Here is a 26,313-nt window from a genome sequence, read left to right on the forward strand (position 1 = left end):
GCTGGTGCCACCACCTGTGATCACACCACAGCACCCATTGTTTTACCCCAAACATTTCCTTCCCAAATTAGTCAGTACTAAGGAGAAACAGCAGGTATGGAGCTCTAACAGCACCTACTTACCTGATTTTTCTTTATTAGTAGCTGCACAGTCTGGAGGTTGTGTCCATGATCAGTAGATGTAGCTATGGGCATCCTCTCTCCGACCCACAACTGAAAGAGAGAGGAGTACACATGATTTCAAGCAACCACAGATACAGTTGGGGCAGCAGAGAGAGGCTGGTGAGCACAAGCTGCAGAAAGCAGCAGTATTCCAACATTTTCCTATTGGCTGGGGAGCAGGAATTCCTTGATACTCACAATTTCATCTTCCACGTCCCGGTTGAACTGGTGGATCTCTTTGGAGGCCAGCAGGTTGGCCTTTCTCTCATTCAAAGGCTCCAGCAGCTCCAAGAATTTCTTTTCCACAGTAAGGCGTTTGCCATCAACTTCATCTGTGCTCTTGCCCTCTTGGCTCAAAGCCCTTGCCTGGCTTTGCAGCTCCTCTATCTCCTTCTTACGGACATCCATTTGATTCTCCAGCATCTAAACAGAAACATGGCAAAAAGGTCCTGAAAACCAGGATGAAAGCTGTTCATACAATCAGAGCACATCAACAGCTTCCTCAGAAGGGAGAACAGTTGCTGGTCAGTGAGGATTTACCATGTTAATAATTATTGTCTCATTTGTTGCTGGATGAATTTTTTCTTCTCCTTAAAGATATGTGAAAGAATAGAAAGAAAGAAAAGCAGCTCTTTCTTTCCTAAACTGAAAGCCTGTTCTGCCTGTTCCTTTGAGTGCAGGTATCTGCTGCCTGCCTGCTGCACCCCTATTTACCTGCTGCTTCTTCAACAGGATGTTGACACTGGTGAGATCTTTTCCGTAGTCATCCGACTGGATTTGGCTCTCCAAACCATTCAGCCACTTATCCAGGTCTGCACAGCTCTGGGTAAAAAGCTCTGCCTTGTTTGCATCGAAGAGACGCTGAGCCTTGGTCTGGGTGGTGGATTCAAGCTCATCCCACATTTGGTGGAGACCTGTCAGCTTCTCCTTCACCACGGCCTCAGTCTCTGGTTTCTCTGCAATGAGCTGCATTCCCTCCTGCAAAGCAAAGAACAACCAAATGGAACCTCCTCAGGAGCACTCACAGCCCGTTAGGGCAATTATCCTGATTAATAAGCACTCAGGATTCCTCATCTGCTGGCAGCATCAACCACTCATTTTCTATCTCCAATTATCCAGTGACTCCTTCCAGAACATCAGCTCCCAGGTCCCTCTGCTGCCTGGAAGAGGGATTTTTAGCAATGGGAAGGTCAAGCAATGCCTCCTTTCTCTTCTTCATTGCACACGTTCCCTGAAGGGAGCTCCTGGGGCCATGGCTCAGGCAGGATGGAGCAGGGAGCTGGAGCTGGAGCTGCTCACACTGCATTTCCTGAGGCCCCCAGCTCCTGGGGCCACATCACCAGAGAACCATCAACACACAGCATAGTGCTGGGAGAGTTTGGGAAATGCTGTCTTTATTCTAATTATCCCTATCTATCTATCTCTTCAGTTGGGTGCAGATGGGAATGCTGCTCCCAACGCAGCACATTCCATATGAATGTTAATCAGGGACTGTCACAACTCTGTACACAACCCTGGTCCTTTGCTGCAATCTGATTTTTCAGAAGCAAAGGAGAAGGATGTATTAGCATCACTAAAAAGGAACTTCCAGTACTAAGAGCAGCCTTCTAATTACACCATTAAAGGGTATTGCTATTTGTAGATCACAGAAAAGCCTCTAATGGGATATGGAGTGTCAAAGTGGGAGAGGAAATGAGCAATTAAACTAACTTACACTGAACAGAAACCCACTGTCAGAGCTAAAGAGGAGACTCCTCAGTGCTCCAGAGCTGCACAGGAGAAATGGGGGGAAAGTACAGCTCATCACAGCGTATTAAGGCTTCAAATAACTTGATACAGAGCTGTGAATCTTAATTAATCATAAAACTGGATGTTCTTTACCTCATGCCCTAATTTTGCATGGGGAAAGGCAGCTTGGCAGCACAGAAGGCTAAACTCAGCTATTCCCTAAATTCTGTTATTTCCCGGGAAGTGCTTCTACTTTATCGGCTCAAATCCCAACATTTTCCCCACTTACCCTTCACACATAGAATTTAGGTTATGCCTTCCTTCTGGCAGATAGGAAAGACTAAACAAAACCAAACTGGCACCTTAGCCAATGTCTGAGTGAATGTCTTGGATAAAAGACTTTTAACATCAGTGAGGAATAAAATGGGTTGGATGGAGACATAATGAGCCAGAAATCTCCTTTAGCCTCAGCTGTGGGGTGATTTAAGGACCAGTCCTGCAGAAGAACAGATCCCATCTCCGTGCACAGCCACCCTGGACAAAGATAAGGGCATTTTTCGGATGCTCTTACCTTTTCAATCTTCTCCAGCCACTCTTTGTTGGATGCAAGCTCTGCCATGAATGCCTGATGCTTCAGCCATTTGCTGTGCAGGTTCCTCGCCTCATCATAGGACATATCTTGGGCTGTGAGCATCTTCTCATTGATCCAGAGGGAGAGCTGGAAAGGAAAATACATGGGGGTGTGAAATATTCCTGGTGTGAAATAATGCAGAATGCCTCCAGATCAAGGATAAAGAGATGCCACTACAGAAGAACTGTGTGAGATTCAGAGACTGCTCTTACTCCGGAATTTACTCAGGGTTCACTCAAAGCTCTGCCTCTTGAACAGTTCAGTTCTAACATCCATCTCCAGTACAAAAATAACCCTTGATTCAAGCAGAAAGGAATCACCTCCGTGATAAGCAAAATCAAACACACAGGTCCCAGCCAGTTCAACTGCAAGAGAAACAGGGACATGTGTCCTGCTTATTGGTCAGATGGTGCTGTGGAGATGGTTAGAGATGCTTTTGTGCCATTAATTCACAGCACATTTGTACCTTTTTCCCTCAGTCCTCTCTCTGTATAGGTTTACATAAGTAATTTGCTTATTTATCCAATCTCCAGGAGTGTTTTGGTACTGGAGGCTTTCCTTTTCCCATTATATAAAATCCAAGACTGTTTTCTGTCTGATTTTCAGCAAATACAAAGGCACTGGGGACAATTTCCATATCACCACTAGAGAAAACCAATACTTTAAGAGACAGTTGATTTGCCAAGTGCGAATGGAATGTGAAAATGGTCCCAGCAGCCAACATCACATTTCCTCCCAGGGTGAGTCTGACTGCTTCATCTATCCCTGAGGTGTGGATAAAAACCACATTCACAGCAATGTTTATAGAATTTGAAAAGGTCCATTTTCTGCATATTTAGAGCGGAAAATGTCAAAACAAATCTCAGCTTGGTTTCTAGAACAGCACTTGGGTGAGCAAGCAGCCCAAAAAGGAGAGGAACAGAGGCCTCTGCTGTGTGCTCAGGACACAGGGCAACAAACTCCACTGATCACTCATGAGCCTCTTTTCAACTGCCCCTTAATATTCCAATTGTCCCTTAAATGCACTCCTCCCCAAAAAGGGAAAACTCATCAGAGCAATCAGAGAAACTCCTCACTGGATCTTCCCATCAAGTCTAAACAGAAAAATGCTCGTTAGTGAAGAGTTCTGTAGGCAGAAGTTTACATTAGAGCAGGCTACTGTGCTGCTAAACAGTCAAAGGCTACATGGAGATTAGGATACAACCCAGAATTAGTGGTTTTACTCTTGCCTTTCTGGGGAGGAGACAGCTGCTCTGCTCTGCAAATTGCACTGCTTGGCTTTCACTGTTTGCTTTTACTCAGCCACAGCATTAAGGCTTCTGGGGATTTAAAAGTGCTTCCCAAGGAGAGGCTGGATCATTCCTGTTACCAGCTGGGGGAAGGCAAGACAGGGACAACATGTGGTTCACAGCCAGGGCCTGTCAGGATAAACCCCTCAGAGCACAGAAATGCAGAGAAAGTATTCAAGGGCTCACTGCTAAAATCTGGGGTTTGCAACTACTACAGGCACTAAAACTCAGTACCTTGAGTGTGAAAGTAGATTTTCAGAAAATAATACAGTTCTCTAAATTGCCTCAAAATGACACTTGCAGTATTTACTTCTCCAGAAGTTGTTAAGGCCAGGAGAGGATGAGGCTTTCTCCCATGCTGTACACAAGACCCCGTTCCTGCTCTTGGCTGCCACTCTGCAGTGCCAACCCAGCAGGAAGGAAGGGAAATGCAGAGACAAACCCTTGTGAGCCTGGGGCAGCAGCAAGGGGAGGGGAAAGGGCCCTGATGCTTCTGCACTTCCCAGACTGTGCCAGGAGCCAAGCTCCAGCCCTTCCTGCAGGGAGGCTCACATGGCAAATCCTGCCAGCACACTCCGGGAGAGAAACTCGGGAGTGCAGAGTCTTGCCAAGAGCTTTCACCACATCCCTGGAGAAATGAGCCCAGACAGTGCTGGGACTTCCAAGCACTCAGAGGCAAGGTCAGCTGCAAACTCCTCAAAGGTGAGCTGAGAAAGTGCAGGAAGTCAAAGAAAACTAAGTGGTAATATTTATCACATCTCCTCCACTCAGGATTTTCTGCTGTTGCTCTTCCATCCACTCGGCAAATTTATTTAACACATTCATATTGATGAGCGCAAGAAACAGCTGGAAAAGCAGCACCTCAGGACTAAGCTGTGACAGTGTTTCTGGCTCCTCACAACAACAAAATCTGCTGTTTTCCCTCACCTGTGACCCCAGGGAGGGGTTTATCACTGCTGGGTTGCTGTCAGGAGCATTATCCCGCTGCTCCAGGGTGCCACTGACCCTCCTCCCCGGCTCTGCAGGAAGGAGTGAGGGGCAGGAGGCCCTCAAACACCTCAGCACGGGGTGACAGTGCCAATGTGGCTGCCCTGGGAGGGGAAGGGCTGCAGGAAACACTCTGCCCTTCCTCACAGGTTACACACAGATGGCAAACTGTCCCCAAGGCAGCAGCAGGCAGGAAGGCCAAAGGATCACTGAGGGTGAAATGGGGACCGGCTCAAAGCTGTTCCCTAACAATTCCCAACTTCACAGGCAGCGCTGAGGAAAAAGCCAAGGGGGAGGTGCTGCCTTGGCTCCCTTCCACCCAAAGGACAGTGCTGCTCCATCACAAACCCTCCAGCCCAACAGAGGTGTCAGCAGGACCCACAATGATGAAAAGTCTCAGTATTCTCAGGAAATAGCCCTTCAACTATCACCAAAGCTAATGTCCTCTCAAAGAGGACTGGAGAAATCCCTGACATTTGGGCAATTGTAAGTTTGTCTTTGAAGTGTGCAGTCGAGACATCCATGTTTTAGTGGCTGGAGAGAAACAAGGAAGAGGAAAGCATTCAGGCAGCCAACACTGGGGCTTTTATGCTTTCCTTTTCCTTCCAGTGATATAGGGGAAAAACCAGATCCTGGGGAACACACCCACACTGACACTGAGGCCAGGAGAGCTGAGAGCCAGGGGATCTTTGTACCAGAGCTGTCACAGAGGAAGGAAGAAGCTGCTGCTAATAACAGCAGAATTTTTGCTAATCTGTCATGTTTTAACCACCAAGGAGGGAGCAATTGAAGGCAAGTTCATGGGCAGCTTACGCAATGCTGGGAAACAGATTGGATCCAGGCAACCAAGCAGCAAATACCACTTGCCCAGTTTATGATCAAAACCTCACAGGCCAAACTCTTTATTATCTGCCAGTACTCCATGAAATAACCTGAAAATTACTTGATTAATTCCTTGTGCTAGGAACAAGAGTATTCTGAACTTTAAAATGTTGTCATCAGTGTAAATGGTTAATGTATGTGATTAGAAAATCTGGAAAGAATTTGTTTTTTCAAATGTTATACTACTTAACAATTTTAAACACATGTAAACTATCAGGTAAATGACACATAAATGATACAGTTTAATCTTGCTCCTTTTTTATTCTTAACCTCTCATTCTTCTGACTAATGTTTGCTAGAAATCACTTGAAATCCCCTGCACCAGGCCACATGCATCTGTACAGCTGTGGACAAAACTCTTAGTAAGTGCACTGCTCACCCCACCACATTCCACATGGTTATAATTTATACCACAGTAGAAAATCTTCACTGCTTTTGACAGTTTCCTGTGTCTTTAGCTCATATGACAAAAGAAAATCTGGTTCATGAGAAAAGAAAAAACAAACTTTTTTTTTTTGCAGTGGTATGGTTAGGGGTTTTTTTTATGTTTACTCCACACTAAATACTACTGGGTGACTGAGCATTCCAGTCCTCATAAAATATGGAGTAAGAATGATCTTCTGCAGGATGCAGCTTTCAGCAATAAAAGTGAAAGGGCATGATTTACCTCTTGGCAATCCTGAAGAAACTTTTGGAGATCCCTGTTATCTTTCAGTCTCATCAGAAGTTCACTGGCTGCTTCACGGTTCTTCCTATGTCTGGTCAGAACAAAAACAATAGAGAAAGGAAATTAAACAGGCATTTCATAAAGAACTGTCACTGTTGGTTTCTGGAGCCTCTTTGGACTGCAGGTGCTGGTAAGTTTGTGGTGTGTGTCCTTTGCTGCCTTTCAAAGGACATTTGGAGTGTTATTTAATGAGCTCACTGAAGTTCAGCATCTCCTTGTTTTTGTGACCCATTAAATAGACAGAGAACATTCTGAAATCAGCAGGGTTTCACAACGTGTTAGGGACAGAATTTGGCCCACTCATTTTAAGCCCACAGGAGAGTTCAAGCTGTTTGCCAAAAAACATAAGGAAACTGTGAATTGCAGCAGTGAGAGGATGCTGTGTGGCCCTCACAGGGTGCACCTGCTGGAACTCTCTTTGTAAAACACCTTCAGCACCTCCTTGTCCTGCACAAAGCTGAGCTGGGCCACAGAACCTTGCCAAGGCTGTGTTTAACCACGTGCAGCAGCCCTGGGTGGCTCTGCACACAGAAGCTTTATGCACTTGGAACATATTTCTCAGAGTGTTTAAGAGCTGCCAGAAGAGAAGGAAAGGTTAATCCAGAAGGCCTAATTTGATTCATCACCGTTTGCCCCTTGAAGGATGAGCCACGCTGGCAGTCCCAAAGGTTGTGGTGGGTCCTTCTAATGGAATGGGCTGATTCCCAAGGTACCTCTGGGCATGTTTGAAAAATGCTTAATCTGGAGTAGTTATCCCTGTCCTTCCAGCCTTTTCATTATTTATGAGGCAATTTACAAGGAAGAGACGGAGTAAAGATAATTTTTATTTACTGCTTATTGTGCTAGGCTTATTTCTATTCTATTGCACTGTACAGGGGTTTAAAGTGAAATATTGCTGCCATTTGTAATAAGATAAACATGGACTGAGAGTTGGAAATTATTTTAAAGGGTGGCAATTTATAAGATGAGCTCAGCACAGGCTGGCAAAAGCTAAATAAATCCATGTTAGTGGAGATCTCCAGAGACTCATGATACTCCAGAAGACCATAAATTACATGTTGATGACAACTGGATTATGACACCACTCTTCCTGATCTGCAGTAAGTTACCACAGCAAGCTCTCTGGCACCAATTTAGTGACTTCAGAAACACAAGGAATACTTGGAGACACATTTTCTATAAAAACAAAAGGTCTGTAGGCATAGAAATTGGAGAAAACCCTTTACAGGACTACAGTTTGTTTCTCTTTGGCCTTAAGAGCTGCCTTCAATCAAGCAGGAAAGCAGCATCTCTAGAGGTGTAGTCAAGGAAAAGATTCAGAGATTGCATGGCAAGGAACACACGTGGAACCATCAAAGCAAGAGCCTGGAGTCCAAGCCCAGGTGAGGCTGAAGATTTGACAGAGGGAACACAAAGGAAAAGACACAAACTGTGCCTTAGGAAAAACCTCTCTAATGAGGCAAACATCCCTGGGTTTGATTCCACTCTTTCTTGGCTGGCTTTTATGTGCCTGGGCAAACACGCTGCATTACTCAGGTTGTTAAAATGAAGCAAAGAACTGCTCGGGTGATTTTATCAGGCTGATTTCAGAGATTTAAAGCTAGATTACATTACAGACTCATGTATTCTGGAGAGGACACGAGTTATGAAGTTTAAAAGAGAACTTTCACGGTGCTTGAATAGATTTAAGATAAGTACAGAAGTTCTTATGTTGAGAAAACCCAAATTTTAAAAAACTCATAAAAATATCTCCCATGGAGTGTTGGAAATACTGACTAGAAGGACTTTGAAGGAAACCATGCAGGGATATCAAACAGATGATGCCATAGCATAACAAATATGATCTTTGGTGCTTAGAGCCATGTAACTGTACAAGGTTGTTTTGTTCAAGGTGACCTGGAGTGAGACTGGACAATGAGTTTTCTCTGAAGAACAGGGCTGAACCATAACAAAGTAGAGGCATTTTGAGGATGGGCACTGCTGGAACAGACAGGAATTCCTGTGTTTTCATCACTGACTTTTTTATGGGAATAAAGGACTTAAAGAAGTTATTTAGTCTGTTCCCCTGCTCCAGACAAGCTGTACCTAAATATTATTAACTCCTTGTTCAAATATCCTTAAATTCTTTTAAAGAATTCACACTTAAGGTTGTCAATGACTGCTTATTACTAATTTTCTAGAACAGTTTGTGGAAGAATAGTTTGCTCTGCAGGCTCCAGTTATTTAGAATGGCTTTGAATTCTATATCACCCATATGACACCATAAGTGTAAGATCTGTTCAGCACAAGGAGGTGTCTGACACAAATTAATCCAGAATTTGCCCGGTGTCCCCAAGCTGACTCCCAGAGGCCCCTGAGAATGCTGACAGTGCTGAAAACTGACAAAACCACTTGTGGTTTAACTGTAAGCCTGTGGGTTTCAGAGCCTGTGCAGAAATAATAAATCTTACACGCGGTGTGAATGCAGCTGCCTGCTAGGAATCCTGAGATATATGAAAGGCAGTTTTAGCTTCTTTCATTGCTCCAGCAAACGAGGCACTCTCCCTTCTGAATGGGCAAGAACAAAACTTACTTCTGTTCTCTGTTGAGCAGAAAGTTGCACAAATACAAAAGTTGATGTAAAACAGGCTCAGATCACAACTTGTGCCAGATCTGCCACTGTCTTTAGACTAAATCTCCCTTGCAGAATCAGAGGCCATGAGCGGGCACATGGAGAGGGACAGCTCCCAACACTCTTCCATAAGAAAATGAAGGAGAAAATGCTTCAGAGCAGCACAAGTCACCCATGCAGGGACAGCTGCACAGGGACACCAGCTTCTTCCCCAGCTGGAAAAGCTAGCTGGTGATAGCTTGATGCAAACCCACCTTCTCCTTCCCTCATCCTTACTCCATGTCCTTATGCCCATTCATCCTTGCACATGAACTGCACTAAGAGGTTGTGCTCAAGTGTTTCCCTCCTATTGCACTTTCCTCCCCGTTGTGCCATCCTTATTGAGATGGGAACCATCCCAGGGCAGGGCCTGTCTGCTGCACCAGGGCCAGTGGGGTCTCCTCAGGAACAGCTCGAAAGCACAACCGCAAAACCCCCTCTGAACAATACCAGAAACTACAAAGAGCTCCCTATGGGAAGTACGGAGCCACTGCACATATTTGTGCTTGTTTGTTTTGGTCCTTTGTTAGACATCCAGGTGGAGCTCAGCTGGGAAAGCCACTTCTTGTGAAAGCAAAGAGGCTTCCTCTGCTACTCCTCCCAGTGCACGCAGCCCCAGGGCTTTGTTCTGGAGGCTTATCAGCCCCCCAGACCTGGGGAGCAATCCCACGGATTTCCTGGATAGCAGCGCACCGGATGCTTTTTGCAGCGCTCGGCATAAATAGCTTTGGAATTGAGGAAATGCTCAGTTCCAGTAGCAGCTCCAGCACACGTCCCCCGGGCAGGACAGCAGGGACAACGGGGCACAGAGGAGCACTGGGGTGACAGCCACCAGAGCCTCTGCAGAGCACACAGGACATGGGCTGAAGCTGGCTCCCACTCCAGCCACTTCAGACAGGGCTGCAAGATGCAGCTGGCCATTTGCTATGATATCCTTGGATGCTTTCTTTTACTATTCCAAAAGCTGCAGAAAGAGGACACCTGACCAGAAGGCTGGGATCAAGTTCTCCTGCTTTCCTGAGTGGATGGGAAAACTTAGGCCCTTAGAGAGGGTAAATAAGGAAAATCACTGTCCTAGTTGTCCCCTTGATTGCTTTCATGCAATCTCCTTCTGGCCTTCGCAGATTCTCTCTGGGATCGAGAGCCAAGCTGGTGAGAGAGAGAGAATGGGGTACCCTGGGGGTTCAGCTGTCAGAGGCCCTCAGCAAGCTCTGGGAACAGGAAGCGCTGCCTTTCCTGAAGCCATGGCTAAAGTGGGTGCACGGACAGTGGGACATCTCTGCCCAAACAGGAAAGGTACAACATTTACTTCAGTTTCTCCTTGGAGATGAAGGCAGCTGGAGAACCTGAGCTTACCAGCTGTGAGAGGATGGAAGACTGATGGGAGGGTCATCAGTGACATTTCACAGCTCACTGCTGTGTTCTGACTCTCACAGTGCCTTGAAAGACTCCACTGTTAGCCAAACCAAAAGCAGAAAGAACAACAGCCATCAAAACTGAACATTTGGGTTCCAAAGAAGAACAAACTTTTAATGTTCTATAGCATCCATGCTACAGGCAGAGAGAGAAAGCAGAGGACTTGTTCTGGGATGAAAGACACACTTGTACCAGTGCTTGCTAATCTGATCTCAAAGGGGCCAGACAAGCTGGAAGAGGTGATCAAAGTGGAGCGGGTGGGGTGGATGCAATGCCAATTACACCCTTGAAGAGCCACATTCCTTCTCCAGAGGAAGGACAGGAATACGTTGTTATAATTACACCAGCTCGGGGGCAGCAGAGGAAACTGAGACTTGTGGAACCAGACACAGCCAAGTGCTACAGCCCCCACCAGAGCATCAAGTCTGTTCATACTCCAAGAACTACACAGCACCACTCAAACAGCCAAATTCTGGGTAGGGAGCTCATTACCTAGCAAGCCTATAGAAAGTGGGAGAGGTATTGCTTAATTAAGATTAGCCTGGTGCATTCTTGAAACATGACAGTTCCTATTTTCCAGGAGACAAAGGAAACAGTCTGGAACAGACATTTTCTAAGCTGTTCCTTTGCCTTTGAATCCTGGTAAAAGGGCACTTTTCAGAGAACAGAATTAAAGGAGGAACAGCTACATTGTGCCATCGTTCTGCCCTTACCTGTCATCAATAGAGTCCACTTTCTCCTGGATTTTATCAGAGTTAATGTTCCCATCACTAACGAGCCTCCTGCCTGTCTCCACAACTGCATTGATCTTCTCTTCATTGGCATCCATGGTGGTCATGAAATCCTCCTGCTTTTTAATAGCAGCTTCTGCTCCTTCTAAGGTAGTTGGCATCTCTGTGTGTGCCAGAACATACTCCTGGGATTAAAGAAATCAGAGAGAAAAGTGTTACACTCAGGCTATGCTGCTGCTCCAACAACCAACATCTCCCAAGAACAGTTTGAAGTAAAATACAGTTAGAAAAGGACAATTTGTTTGCTTGTGGCTCTCCAAAGCCAATAGACTTCGTTAATTGCTTGCAGTACACAGTGCCAACCTGTAGAAATAAAGTCAGGTATATCTTGACCACTTGCCTGGTTATTAAGGAAAGCTTCTGCTTGCTTGGTATCTCTGAGAAACAGCTGGTAGGCATGAGACTGGGAAAGGAGATTTTGCCTGTTCTCCCACATTTTGTGAAGCTCATTCCATCCGGTGTCCAAAGCCTGTAGGCGCTGGCGTAGGAACATGTACTGAGCGTCAGTTTGCCCTTGTGTCACCATCTCACCCATGTCCCTCATCTTCTGATAATCTTCCTCATAGTTGTTGATTTCATTCTTGATATTCTCGTGCTGAGTGAGCAGCTTCTCAGCCTCTGTCAGGGTGTTGGGCATATCTTCAGAGGCAATTGCAGTCTGTGTTCTGGAGAGCCAGGACTGGAAGTCATCCAGATCTCTCAGGAACTGCTGCAGCTTGCTGGCCTCTCCCAGAGACTCTTCCCGGTTCTTCAGGGTGGTCTTCATTTCTTCCCACACATCATTGATCTCTGCAAGCCGTGAAAGGATGGCTTGTGCCTGGTCAGGATGCTCTGATTCCAGCTTCTCTGCCTCCTTTTGCAGGTCACTGAGCTTGGCTTCGATGGCCACCAGGTCCCGTTCCATGCCCGTCAGCTTCCTCTGCAAGGCCATCACTCCAGCCAGGTCGTTACCCAGGTCTTGTGTGGATTCAATCACTTTGGTCTTTTCCCTGATCCAGGATTTGGTTTCATTACATTCAAGATGGTAGTTCTGGATACTCAGAGCAGAGAGCAGAGCATCCTTCTTCCTATCTACCAGCTCTCTGAACTGGCTCCACCTGAAATGTGTGAGGAGAGCAGAGAAATTCAGATTTGTGGGAAAAGGATGTTGCAGCATTGCTGAGTGAGCAGCTGCTCTCACCAGCTTGGTAAACCCAGCTACTCAGGGTTTTCTCAGTCCTTCCCACACCATCAGTATTTCTAGCAAAGCAATCATTAACCCAGATATGGTGTGTATTAGAATGTGACAAGTACCAGCACACTGGGTATAATTTCTCCTCAAGTGAAAGGTTGGCACTTACATCAACTTTTCACACTCCCCTGGTTTATTCTGAAGGTAAAAAATGAGGGTGTTTATACAAAACTATATGGATTTATTTTTTATCATAGTAATTATTACAGTCAATTTCCAGCTCTCAAATCAAAGTACTGACACATTCAGGGCCTGATTAAGTCAAGAGCAAAACTCCATCTGATAATCAAGTATTTGAAAAGCACAGCTCTTTCTTTTGAAGCTTTAAAGACCTCAAAGATACTTCAGGTAACAGCATCAGAATATCTTAAAAAAGCCTACTCAAGAAAAACAAATGACCCCACCGTACTTGCTCCAGCTGGTGTGATGTTCCTGAGCACGAGGCTCTCACTTACCTTGTGTTGAGTTTATCTTGCTGTGCTTTGATCTTCTCCCCAGGGTGGCCACTGTGCATCAGCTGCCTGGCAATCTGGTTCACCACGGCCACACGGGACGCCTGGTTGTTCATTTCTGGCTCCAAGCTTTCAAACCTGGAGTGGGGGAAAACAAACAAACACAAGATCCCCCGCAGGCATTAGAGAATCTGAGCCACAGGCAAGCTGAGAAAGGTAGCTGGGGTAAAACACTTCCACCCAGTATTCCCCAAACTGCCTGGTAAAGGTGTTCTCACCTGTGCTGGATCACTTCCAGGTCCTCCAGCTTCTCTGGAATCTGCATATTATTCAGCCACTTCTCCTTTTCGTCAATCCAAAGCTCACAAGCATCTGCCTCGCTGAACATCTTATAGAGAGCGAGGGTATCCTGCAGGGCCTGCTTACGCAGCCGGGTCAGCTCAGCAACCTCTTTGTATCTCTCCTCGATTCCGGACAACCTGCCCTGCACATCCGGAGACTCCGCGTGCTCCTGCGGCAGGGCCTTGGCCTGCTCGTGGAGAGAGTCGATGGTCGGCCGGTAGCTCGCAATCTCTTCAGCCACGTCTTTGTGTTTCTTGACCAAGGACTGAGTGGAATATTCATCGTGGCCAACGTCATTGCTGGAGACAATCTTGAGGATGTCCAACATCCACGCATCAATATCATCAGCATCAGCCTGGAACTGGTGAAGGAGAGAGGCTTCCTCCAGCCGCTTCTTCCTAATGGCAGATAACTGCTCCAGGTTAGCCCACTGCTCCCGGATATCTTTAATTCTCTCTCTGATCTTCTCAGACCCAAAATGCTCTTCCGCGATCATGTCTTCACCTTCTTTTATCGCCTGCTGAAAGTGGCCGCTGCGGCCACTCATCTCGTCCTCAAAGGCCTTGTGTTTACTCAAGAGTCGGACGACGCTGGTTAGGTCCTTCCCGTAGTCATCAGATGACAGGATCTGCTCCTTCTCCCTGATCCAGCCTTCCTCTTCGGCCATTTCCCAGAAGAATTTCCAGAGGCGCCGGGACTCCTCGAGGCGCGCGCGGCGCTCGGCCGCGAGCTGGCAGAGCTCCTGGTAGCAGAACTCCATGTGAGCCACGCGGTCCCTGATCACCTGCGGGTCACAGGGCTTGTAACCTGCTGGGACAGAGAACGTGTGTTACCACCTGGGCTCGCTCACTCCATCCCCACGGCTGGGCAAACGCAGAGCTCTGAATTCCTGCGTGTTCCAGCTCCAAGGTTTACGTGAAAGAATTCACCCTTAGTCTATGGAAAGTGAGTGGGAAGTGTTCGAGCTCCACCACACAGTAACATAGAAAATACTGTTCTTCCCAAAAGACAAAAAAAAAACCCAAATGGAAAGATATTCACGACTGTTTCCAGTGAGACAAAAATCACTGAGTTCAGATTTATCCACAGCTGCACAAAATGGACGCCATTTACTCTAGTTAACAATGCTGGGTTCTAGGGAATTGCTTCCTTTTAGGATAAATCTGGGCACCATGAGGCTGGGTCCAACAATGTGTGTAAATGTTTGATTAGGAACACAGCATGGGGAGTCATGGTGACCTCTGCAACAGCAGCTGCATGCATTGCAACCCCATGCAAGGCACAACGCCACACTCAATTCCTGAGCAGGTTCCTGGACAAATGAATCATTGACACGCTGAGCACAGATGGAACAAAGGGAGCTGGATTCTCTCATTCTGCTGTGGAGTTCAGTTAACCTATCTTGCAGAACTAATGAGTCTCCCAGACAACCTCGTAGGTAATTAAGACAAAAGGGGTATGTTAGGTGCTGGTTACCTTCTCCATCGGTGGCAAACTTCTGAGCAGAGGCATTGACCCCTCTCACTCTCTCAGCCTGGATAGCAATGTCAGCTTCCACCAGAGCGTGTTTCTGCAGCAGGTCTTCAACTCCCAACAAATGTTTGCCGTAGTCTTGGGACAGCAGAAGCACCTGAACAAAATGAGAAAGACAAGTAAAACAGGCCGAAGGCCATAAGCTGTTTGCTGCTTTGGGACTTCAGGCACTGTTATCTGTTGGTACATTAGGTCAGAGGAACTCCAGGCCTATAAGGAGAGAAATTCCAAATATAGAGACATGGCTGATACAAATTTGAGCCAGTATTTTTGAAATCACTGGCAGCTATGAAGAACTTGACTGCTCTTCAATGAATTTTCAGTCTAGGATGCTGAGAGGCTGAGTTAGCTCAGCAGGGCCGAGGAGCAGCACTCAGCCCAGGTGCTGTGAGCTCCTGATGAGCGACACACAGCTTGCCTTCCTCCAACAGCTTCCAAGTTCTGCTGGCTGATGGACAAGCTGTGGTCCTTTCCCTTCCCAGATCCCAGGAGAACAGACAGGAAGAAATTTAAGTTTTTTAAAGCAGAGAGGTGAAGAGGTGACTTGCTCCCCATGCAAATAGTGATGGAGAGAGATTATTTAATTCCCTTTCACCAAATCTGTCATCTTTACCCAAGCACTGTGACCAAAACTCCTGGGCTCTGTGAGACAGACATGAAGCTGGAAAGTAGCTTTTTATAGGAGTGAACTTGTTCTTCTTCCTTACTTGTTTTTAATCTTCATTGTTAACGAATCATAAGGAATTTGTTCACTGCTCTCAAATGTGCACGTTCTGGCTCTTTCTACTAAACCAGAGGGCCAAAATGAATCTTAGAACTTGACAGAAAAGGGCACATACACCTCTGAAGAATATTTGGTCTGCATGCTCAAAGGACTTCCACCCACCTTCATCTCGTCCATCCAGTCCATAATGTACAGCATTTCCTGGAAAATCTTCTGCAGCCCAAGGTTCATCTCCAGCCGCTGTCTCCGTGCCCGGAGCAGCTCCAGGAGATACTCCCACAGGCGGATAACATTGTCCTTCCTCGCAGTGATGCGTTTGATGTCGTGGTAGTTTTCGGTCTCGAGCTCCTTCGCCACCGCCACCACGGCCTGGACCCGCTCCTCGTAGGCCGCGATGTCCGTCTCGATGGCTTCGTGCTTCTTCGTGGCAGCCTCCACTGCTGGGAGGTCAAAGCCAAAATTGTCCTGCAAAGGCAGAGGTACTTCTTCAGGAACGGCTGCTGAGGATAAAAGTCTCACTGCTCAACCTCTGCTGTCAGTTCTGACTTGGCAAAACACACTTGTTAGCAAATCCAGGACCTCAAAATGCTCCCAAGGGTCTTCTTCAATAAAATAAGAGATGCCTCTGACAGTAAAGAACCACTGATAAAATCAGAGATATTATTCACTGCCTTTGGGGGAAGAATCACATGGCCATCAGGATTCGGCTGGGGCTAATCTAATATTATCATCTCTAATATTAAACAATAAAATTAACTCTTGGGTTAATTTCACTAAACTCACCAAAACATTCAGATAAAGAAAATCTTGACTGTGAGTAGTTATTTCCTCATCAAATCTCCTGATTACAGGCTGGTAGGTTCAAAGAAGGGAATCCCAAATGTATAAAAAAGAGGGTACACAGTGCACACACATACAGAGTAACTAAATACAATAAATAAATATACACATACATAGATGTAATAAAATATGAGGCACAGGGGAGAAGATGTTCTCCTTGCAAGAAGTGCATCCTGTAATTACTCATGGGAACCATTTTAGTCACCCAGACAATTTCTGAGAGCAGCACCTGAGAAACAAGACGTTGATTTTCGCTCAGCCAAGTTTCTCTCATAGCTGCCTTGCGATCGAATCTCCGTGCAAGTTGTTCCAGTTTCTCTTGTCTGATGAGCTCATTTCGCAGTGCCAGTTCTCTTTCATGTTCAGCTTTTTCCAGTCTTTCCCAGGCCTGAAGACGGGGAGGAAAAACACACGGCTTCTAAACAACACATTCTTACAAGATTATGATAAATCCCATCTCCTTTGCATGGAATCAGGGCTGAAGTCACTACAGGCAGCTTTCACCAGACTAGTTCAGTTATTTATAAGGCCATAAATCCAGTTTGCACTGGCTGGCCCTACACCTTGTTTGCTAATGTAAACACATGACTTAAAATCTGTTCTCAATTTAGTCAGTAATTTTCTGAGCAAGCTGTTTATCTCAGATGCATTTTCTATCATCCTTTCTTACCTCCCTTCCCAACAAAGCCTAAGGAAACCACCTGGCTTGAATGTGTAAGAAAGTGTTTGTTTAAAAAACTGAAATCTCCTGAGTGCTACTCCCAAACAAGCAGATTCTATCTTCCTCCTTTAGGAAATAGGAATTAGAGATTCATGGCCTCTCACCTCCAAAATCAACATACAATTATTGTTCTCTAGTACACTTTGGAAAAGGAAACAACTGCAGAATTTGGTTACTTCTGGTGCTTACAAGTCCTTTTTTCCCACCAAGCCAGAAGTTACTCTATGCATGATGATAATATTATAAAAATCAGAAGTCTTAGAAGCATGTTGGAAGTCAGCTAATCACCTTTCAGATCTTCTTACAGACAACAAAAATACCCTCATTAACCACAAACTGAATCTAAATCCAAACAGATGTGAAACTGCCTGAAACACAACTATTTTGGGCATTCCTCCTGCAGTTTGCTGCTCCCTGGGATGAGGCCACAGACACCCACAACAGCTGGTCTGGAAATGCCAAGGATGATCAAACACAAAGGAGAAAGATGCCATGCTGAAGCTGTTTGTTATCCTTGAGAGAGCCTGACAGCTCTGCTGTGCCCAGCCCTGCCCTGCCAGCTGCAGCAGCAGAGAACAGGCTGCAGGACCCCAGAGGGATCCACAATGCCCAGGCAGGGCACTGGGAGGTGAAGGGGAAAGCACAGCACCTGCTGCTGCTGCCTCCTATCACTTCTGTCCAACAGCCAGGACCACGAGGGGCAAGGCAGAGCTGGCAGCCCCAGGAGCAGAAACTCCTGCAGATGCTGAGGACACCCAGGGCCTGGCTCAGGGTAGTAACTCCGAGCTATAGGAAAAGGTCACCCCACCTCACCCATCCCTTACAGCACCCACATCAAGGCTGGAGCTCACAAATGTTTTTCTGCCCAGTTTTCTGAGAGAAAACAGCAATATCCCGAGTCACAGGGCAGGAGCTGCTCAGGTTACCTTGTTAATGTCAGAGATGAGTTTGCCCTCCCTTGGCATGTACACTTTCTGATTGTTGGCTCTCATTTTGCTTTGGATGGTAAAAAGCAGCACTTCCAGGTTTCCTTTTTCTGTAAATCTGAACAAAATTTTGCAAGAGAATTGAGTTACAATCAAACTTCCGTTACTGCTAAGGTATAATCTTAGAATCATGGATTGACAGAATGGTTTGGGTTGGAGAGAACCTTAAAGCCCATCCAGTCCCACCCCCTGCCAGGGCAGGGACACCTTCCACTATCCCAGGCTGCTCTGAGCCCTGTCCCACTTGATCTGGAGCATTTCCAGGGATGAGGCAGCCACAGCTTCTCTGGGTAACCTGTGCCAGGGCCTCGTCACCCTCACAGGGAAGCACTTCTATAAAACACTGAATATAGTCGACTACAGTAAACTGTAACAAAGCATTTGTTTAAAATGTTGACATGGTGAATGGTGCAGTCACATAAACACTTCCATCTTGTGTGGAAGCTGGGAGCAATGGAAATAGCCCACACTTCCCCTGGAGCCAGTTGGGGCAGACAGCAAAAGCAGCTTCACAGAAGTCAGCTGTCTGAGTGTTTGGATTTAAACCCCTTGGGGGACAGGAAAAGGCTTTTTTTTTTATTCTGGTATGTGCACTATCCTAGCTTACTCCATCAGCACAAGAAATGGAAGTTTTATTTAAAGCCCTCTGCAGTCAATAAACTCTCCCCACTGTTTTCCCTGTGTTGTACGCCTGGGAAATAAACAAACTCCATGGGCATTAGGGAATAATCTGCAATTTTAGATGTCTGGATCCTGTGTAATGTTTCAGGTTGTGATTATTATCCATTAGAACTTGTATTAGACAAAAATAATAAACAGATTTGATATCACGATCCTAAAAGAGGCTTTCCAGAAATAAATTGCCCAGTTTTGCTTGTATCAGTTTGAGTAAGCAGAGCTGTTTGACAAAGCCAGACACGCTTCCTTTTCATGTTGGATAAGCAGCAGGGATCTTTTAATAGCATCATTTTGGTATTATCCACTGCTATTAAAAGCACGAGTGGTGACATTACTGTACTACCATGGTATGCTATTACCACTTGTATGATAAGACAGGCATCCCAGGGCAGGGACAGCTTCCAGGACTCCCAGATCCTCTGGGAGACACGCTTTTCTCCTTGATGTTGTTATCATCTTCACGCTGAACAGCACAGAGCAAACGAGCCCCAGGTAACATTGACGAGTACCAATCAGGAATATGAGAGTTGGGCTTGCTTAGGAAAATAAATTCTTAAGCCACAATTAAAATGACTTGGATGTGTTTGTTTTTAAAAAAAAAATCAATGAGTGACTAAGCCAACAAGAGCACTGAGTGTTGTGTTAAGCTGAGATTAAACTCACTTGGGTGGTTTCTCCACTGTGCGGTAAGTGTTGAACGCCTGCAGCTGCTGCTGCACCCCAACCAGGGAGTTGGCAAATTTGCGATTGTTGAGGATGATAATGGTTTGCTCAATCCACTCCAGCAGGTCAGAAGCCAGGGACTCGTATTTTTCTATCATTTTCTCTGTTTCAATAGCATTGTCAAGCACCTGCAACAGCAGCACAACACACATGAGTCACAGGGGCAGTGCCCTTCAGTCATTTAAATCCAACAAGCCACATAAAAGGAACTGCTGGGAGAGTTGAGTTGTGAATCAGAGTACTCGATGCCGGGATCCCCGAGGAAGGAGAGCTTGGCATTTTTCAGCACTAAATTCCCAAGATCCCACAGCAATAGGGGGGCAGAGCTGAGGCTCACACAAGGATTCATGTTCAGTCTGCCAGCTGTAAGGACGGGGGCAGTGTCACCAAAGGACAAAGAATGACTGCACATGTTTTAAATGAGGGACTTTTCCAGAGGAGACAGAGGGCCCAGAGGCTGAGGAGCAGTTAATGAGAAAGGAAAAGTAGCAATGATGCAAAATTAACAAGCAAAAATAAAACACCAGCCAAGTGTTTTCTAATGTGAGGCAGCTGGAAATTAACTACTCCTCATAGTCACATGGGAATATTTAACATTCAAAACATGTTCAAAAGCAAAAAAAAAAAAAAATTCCCAGAGAGTGGACTCTAAAAATTTAACAGCCAAGAGGAAAATGGAAATCAGAAATATTTAACCTGCTTTGTAACAATTTATAATTTAAACTGGCAGACCTTTCCGATACGTTTTCCTTCGACAGCCAGAGCTTTCATCTTGGAGAAGTAGTGGTAGTATGTCACCACATAGGTGATGATTGACTTTTCATCAGGGTGATCAACACTGATATCTGCAAACCAAACAAGAGTTATCTCAGCATGCTGAGGCTGCAGGGGTGACACCAACAGAGCTCAGCGTGCACCAAGGATGCGTTTGGGAGTCAGAGATGGCTTCAGTGGCAGTTCAGCCCCTAAGGTTGGTGTTCTAATGAAAAATAAATTGAGCAGCTTTGCACTGGTTCTGGCAGTGGTGTGGACTGGGGCTAAAGCTTGGGGCTTTTGGGCTTTACAGTCAAGTTCCAGACTTTGCCACAGCTTGTGCACAGCTAAATAACTCCTCTGGTGTCTCTGTGAGTTGACAGAACTACTGTTAATTGACAATTTCAGGGCTGTGTCAGCATTTGGAGAGAGGAATTCAAGCCTATGTCTGTCCAGGTGAATCTGAGAAATACAGGTGGAAAACAAAATATTTCCTCTCCTGCAGCAATTCTGAAGCACTGAAAAACAAGCAAGAAATTTGCCCAAACACATCACAGCTGCCCTGTGACACAAAAGACTCCTGCCCCAGCACTGGGAGCACACACACTCCCATAGAAGCATGGGCTGAAGCTTCTCTGCTCCTCTGCTTCTCTTCCTTCTCAGAAGGAAGCCTCTGACTGGAATGACTTTATGGACACATGGCCAGGCCAACAAACTTGTCAGATGGCAGTAAATAATCACAGGATTAAGGGCTCTTGTGCTACTGCTGCTCTGTTTGCTGCTGGAGACATCTCACATTCTCTCCCTCCCTCTCTGCCTGTATCACCAGGTGAGTCAGCAGCTTCCAGCTGCTCTTGGACACAAAAAGCTGTCACAGAGATGTGCTCTGACATGGAGGGGCGGGAGGAAAGAGCCCTTAAGTGATGAAACTGCTGGAATTCTTACCCTCAGGGTCCAGGAGCTTGGTAAGACCAAGGTGCTGCTCTGCAAGGTTAAAAGCATTCTGCAGATTGTAGTGTGCATTTGATTTCTTCAGCTTGTCAAAATCAATCAGATCAGGCCTAGACAGGATGGAAAATTCTTTAGATTTCCCAAAGCACAGTGCAGCCACCCTCAAATGAACTAAAATCTCCAACCCTTAGAAAACCTAGCCAAGGTTTCACGTGCCCTGTGCATTTCCCAGCAGCGTTAAAGGAATGAAGAAATGCCCAGCATATGGCACGGCAGGACCTGGCCATGGGAGAAAACAGGGGAGAGCTTAACAGCAGGGAAGGTGACACTGGAGAAGAGAAGAACAAAGTTGTGGTTGTAAGTCTCTCCTCATGCCCATGGAAGCGTGCAATCCATCTGGATAACTGTGCCTGAGCTTGCCATGGGCAGCCTCCCCAGCTGTGGCAGCCTGGCTCCACATCTGGCCATCCTTGGGCAGGGATTTCCTTTCCCTCCAGGCTGCTCTGGGTGTGCTTCTCCACTGCTGCCCCCGAACTCCAGACCTGGGCATGGGTTACTCACTGAGGTACAAGAACCAAACCAAACCCAAATAATCACAGGTGTAATTTATACCCCTGAAACCAAACACAGCCTGTTTTGACTTGTGGTGTGAGAGGATGCTGCCCAGCCGAGCTCACAATGACAAGAGCTGTAAAGCTCAAAACAAGGCAAGTTGCTGTAAAACTCTCATCTTCACGGATTTTTAGAATCAAGCTGCAAGGTAGCTGCAAAAGGAGGGCAGACATTGAGCCACATGTACCTGTGCTTATGGATCAGTGCATTGAATGCCATCCCATCCCTCCAGCTCGTTGTAAAGTTGTGGATATTGACGTTGGGGTACCTGCAGAACAAAAACAAGGAGAGTGCAATCAATACAGCACCCCCAGTGCAGCTCTGCACACTCTGACACCAAATCCAGAGCAGAGAGGCATTAAGTTTCCCTTGAAATTGTCATTATTTCTTCAGAAGAGAGTGAAAAAGAGCCAGCACATTACTGTATATATTCATGGATTATCAGATTGGTGTGTTTATCACCCAGCATCGACATCATAAATTCAGACTTTTCTGACTTGTAAACATCAACTCACTTGTCTTGAATTGCCTCTCCCTGAAGCCACTTAAGAAGTGATACATTTGCCCATTTAAAATTATTTCAACAAAAACCTAAAATGCTGTAAGAACTTTAGAGATAATCACTTAATCCACACTCACCCTGCTGTTTTCATCTGGCACCATAAAAGCAAAGCATCTTTAGCAGATTTCTTCTCTTTGTTGTCCTCAGTTTCAACACTGATATCTTGGATCTAAAAGTAACAGAGAGGATTTCAATATTTCTCTGAGAAACAACACTGCCTTTTTGGAAAAGGTGAAAGGAACACTGGGAAACACCAAAATTAATACTATTAAATGTTTATTACTATGCTATTTATTATGAGTTATATATTTATCATATGGATGTATTATTCTTTCTGCAAAATTACTTCCCAGCCTCTTTTAACAGAGGGCAAAGACCAATATGTAACTTGCTAGAAAACAAGAAATCTCCAGTCTTAGCTGGGACACTAAAATAATTCCTGTGGGCACCCTTAATCCATGTCAATGCCAAGCCAGCTGGGTTATGGATAACCAGCATGGAGATGGAGAGCAGTTCAGGGCAGCATTTCCTCCTGGACCTAGTCTAGGGACTGGAACTTCCCATTTCTTAGTGATTTAGAAATAAAGCCATATGAATTTGCCCACAGGAGACTCCCACCACAGGTCAGCAGCACCAATGGAGACTGATTTATCCTGACAGATTCCCAAGCACTTCTCCCCCCCAGCACCTGGGAGCACTATGCTCCTAAAATGCAGTGAAGTATGTGACAAACAGGCGTGGAAAGCTCATGTGTGTGTGTGTGTGTGTGTGTGTGTGTGTGTGTGTGTGCGCACAACCCTACCTGGAATCTCAGGATAATTGTCCAAATAAGGCCAAGTGTCAGCCTGTGATTCCCATCCACAATATCATGAGATCCCATGTTTTCTAGGTGCACTCGCTGCTCTTTCAGGAACTGGAGGGCTTTATCCACATTCTCCAGGCAATGGATGCGCATCCTTCCTTTAGTTGGTTTAGGCTGGAAGGTAAAAGGAAGTATAAAAACATTTGTTACTGTAGATGGGAGGGAGAAAATCAGAGCTTGATTCTTCAGTCCTGGCCGGTGCAACACCACTCCCAGACATCAACACTGCACTCAAATTCCAGGGAAAACTACTCCTTGCATCTTCCAGCCCATTTTCACCAGGACAATGGAAGCAGGTGCCAAACTCATGGTGGAAAAAACAATATCCTGGACCTGAGCTGAACACATGAGCCCAATTTAATTTGCCTTTCAAACTTCCCTCATGTTTCCTCTCCAGAATATTCACTCAGAAGCTCAGATTTGAACTGTGAGCTAGTCAGTAAATCTCCTCCAGAAGGAAGTGGCATTGCTTTTCTTTGGTCAGTAAATTGGATAAAGAGTAAGAAAATAACAGAGATTGATTACAAAATTTTTCTATATAGAAAGAAAATACTAATTAAAATATCATCTACACAAACATTACACAATTATATGAAAGCCCAGTGCAACTGCAGAAACACAATTGTGTTATCAGCTTGCAGAATTCTGCTGTAAAACTGAATAAAATTAAAGGAACTTTGTTGTGCAGATAAGGATTTGTAGTGGTTTAGATTTATCTGAATAGCCTGTTCAGTGTTCACTGGGATGTCACCAAAGGTACTCAGCCAAACGACTAATTGCCGTAATTTCCTTGTTTTCTGCAGTGAATGTAATTAACTGGCCATGGAAATAGCTCAGGCAATATCCTTGCCTCTGAATTCAAGGGGAAGAGTTTTGGCCAGTGCCATGGTACAGTCCCTGCAAACACAGCCTGTGCACAGGGCATGTGGAGAGGGAAGCCGTGCGGGAAGATGTGGCCCTTTGGGACACACAAACCCTGAGGCTTCAGCCCGAGTCAGCCTGGCTCTGTTCTCCTCCCGAGGCTGGGGAATGATGCACAGTCACAGCTCCCAGCAAGGGGAAGAATTTCCAGGAGCCCCACACTGCTCTTGGGTATAAGAAGCCCTCCAAAGAGGACCAGAGTGCATGTACAGCCTGTGCACACTCCATCCATCCCAAACGCTGCCACTGCAAAGAGCCACAGCTGGGGCAGGAGCAGGAGGGAGCTGCACACTTGGCTGAGGCCCGCCAGAGATTCCTCACCCAGCAGGGACAATCTGGGAGCCAGCCTTTAGCTGGCACCTTCAGACATCAGGAGTGTAGAAAGCTGGACCTAAGGCTTGAGTGAACCTTGCAAAACACAGGTAGGAGGCAGTTTTGGGGCAGGAGGGAAGGTGGAGGCCCGGCTGCACCCCCAGCTCCGGCCCACGGCTCGTCCCAGCCCATGGCCACACCTGGAGCCCTGGAGCAGCTTCCCAGGCCTGCTCACCTGCACAAGGATGTTCCCAAGGCTCAGGAAAGCCTGTGGCTGTGGCCATTTCTAAGCAGCAGTGGCAGACCCCAACCTGTCCCTTCTGCCTTTAACAAGGCTCTTCCCACTGCCCAAAGCAGCACCTGCACCGCCTCCATTGACTCAAATTACTGAGCAGAAAAAAGCTCTTTTTGTGCTCTCAGAAGCTTCAGTGCCATGGTTACAGAGCCAAACCATTCACCAGAGATGTTTTATGTAGAGGAAGAGGCGTCTGAGTCTGGTTTGTGCAAGGTGTGGCTGTGCTTGCCACACTCCCCTGCATAGCCTCGGGATGAGGCACAGAGAGACAGATCTTGCAGTTATTGGGCTAACACAGATCCAGGCACTGAGTTGAGGGAAAGCAAGAACCAAACCCAGAGTCTTCACATGCACATTACAGGAAAACTCATCCTACATCCAAACCCTTCCTCTTTTCCAAGTGAAAATGTGACAGAATTCACTACAGAGAATGTGCTTAAGTGGTTTGACCTTTGAGCATCCAGGAATTGTAAGGAATTTACCAATCCTTAATTTAGTTATGGAAGAAACTGAGCTAAATGCTTAATCTTAGGCTGAAAACAATTCCTAGCTTTATTTTTCTATTTGGGAGAAGCTGGTTAACAGTGTGTGCAAACCAAATTACAACTGTCCTTTCATGCTGGCTGGATTCTTTCCCACTGTACTCAGTGAGAGCATTGCGTGCTATCAGCTTCCTTCCAAACACTGCTGTGCAGAGGACGTGATGCTGTAAGGTCTGGACTAAACACCAGGATTAGGGAATCAAACTGAGCAAGGTCAGGAAGATGGAGGTGCTGCTGTTGTTGTGGTCCAACACACCTCCAAGGACTCTGCCTTTTCATCAACAAAAATCACAACAGGTTTTGGAAAATGCAGGGTTTGTGCAATCAGAGTGAGAGGGCAAAGAGCAGCCCTGCTTTCCTGATCGGCATCCAAAATCCTGGACTCTGCTCCACAGGCTCCAGCTCCAGAATCTGCATGCCAGTTTCAAAAGAGAGCAAACAATTCTTGTTTGTTCCATTGCACCAGTAGACACACCACGTTCATGGGATACTCATCTCTGCTAGTTTCTGCTTTCTTACCATTTGATGTTTCTTGTCTTGATCTTAAACCTATGTAAGACCTGCCTTCTAATTTCCCTAGGGCACCATGGAGATGTCAGAACCTACCTAATATTGACTAAAATAAATTCCAAAAGACTGAAGAACATCAGCAAGTGGATGCTGTGTGGCAATCCTCCTAGAACATTTTTGGTGTGTGTAAGATCCTCCTGGAATACTTCTGGTGTGTGTAATTGTCTCAAGGTTTAGTGCATTGCTTTTACTCTTGTTTGCAGAGGAAGGTGTGGTGGAATGCACTGTTCAAACAGAGCCTGCTGTCCTCCAGCCTCAGATAAGGAAGCTACAGAAAGAATGTGTGGTGGTGCAGGCAGCTGCCAACACCAGACACAATGATGCAAGTGCAGCTCCATGGAGGCTCCTGCCCTCTCCCCACCCCGCAGCTGCCTCAGCCCTGTTTGCATTTTCCAAAACCTGGAGAGAAAAATGTAAATGAACATCACAGTCACAGTCATG

General features: G+C 46.0%; 1 protein-coding gene across 7 annotated transcripts in view; it reads right to left on the reverse strand.

Moving 5' to 3' along the window:
* Positions 1-26,313, reverse strand: part of SPTBN1 (spectrin beta, non-erythrocytic 1) — a 115,665-nt gene that overhangs the window by 19,364 nt on the left and 69,988 nt on the right. For 4 of the 7 annotated variants that reach the window (XM_058836552.1, XM_058836553.1, XM_058836554.1 and 1 more), the window contains 19 exons: positions 23,173-23,346; positions 22,448-22,539; positions 21,996-22,076; positions 21,191-21,306; positions 20,225-20,337; positions 19,433-19,620; positions 18,032-18,149; positions 16,614-16,772; positions 15,707-16,009; positions 14,764-14,917; positions 13,224-14,097; positions 12,949-13,083; positions 11,603-12,359; positions 11,185-11,387; positions 6,346-6,436; positions 2,461-2,607; positions 876-1,139; positions 360-584; positions 123-212 (listed from right to left, as the gene is read on the reverse strand). In XM_058836552.1, coding sequence (XP_058692535.1) covers positions 123-212; positions 360-584; positions 876-1,139; positions 2,461-2,607; positions 6,346-6,436; positions 11,185-11,387; positions 11,603-12,359; positions 12,949-13,083; positions 13,224-14,097; positions 14,764-14,917; positions 15,707-16,009; positions 16,614-16,772; positions 18,032-18,149; positions 19,433-19,620; positions 20,225-20,337; positions 21,191-21,306; positions 21,996-22,076; positions 22,448-22,539; positions 23,173-23,346 — 4,284 coding nt within the window. The remainder of the gene's footprint in view (positions 1-122; positions 213-359; positions 585-875; positions 1,140-2,460; positions 2,608-6,345; positions 6,437-11,184; positions 11,388-11,602; positions 12,360-12,948; positions 13,084-13,223; positions 14,098-14,763; positions 14,918-15,706; positions 16,010-16,613; positions 16,773-18,031; positions 18,150-19,432; positions 19,621-20,224; positions 20,338-21,190; positions 21,307-21,995; positions 22,077-22,447; positions 22,540-23,172; positions 23,347-26,313) is intronic. The other 3 variants (XM_058836555.1, XM_058836557.1, XM_058836559.1) reach the window with 1 other exon arrangement.

This window comes from Poecile atricapillus, chromosome 3 (genome assembly GCF_030490865.1).
Source record: "Poecile atricapillus isolate bPoeAtr1 chromosome 3, bPoeAtr1.hap1, whole genome shotgun sequence".
NCBI classification, from domain to species: Eukaryota; Metazoa; Chordata; class Aves; order Passeriformes; family Paridae; genus Poecile; species Poecile atricapillus.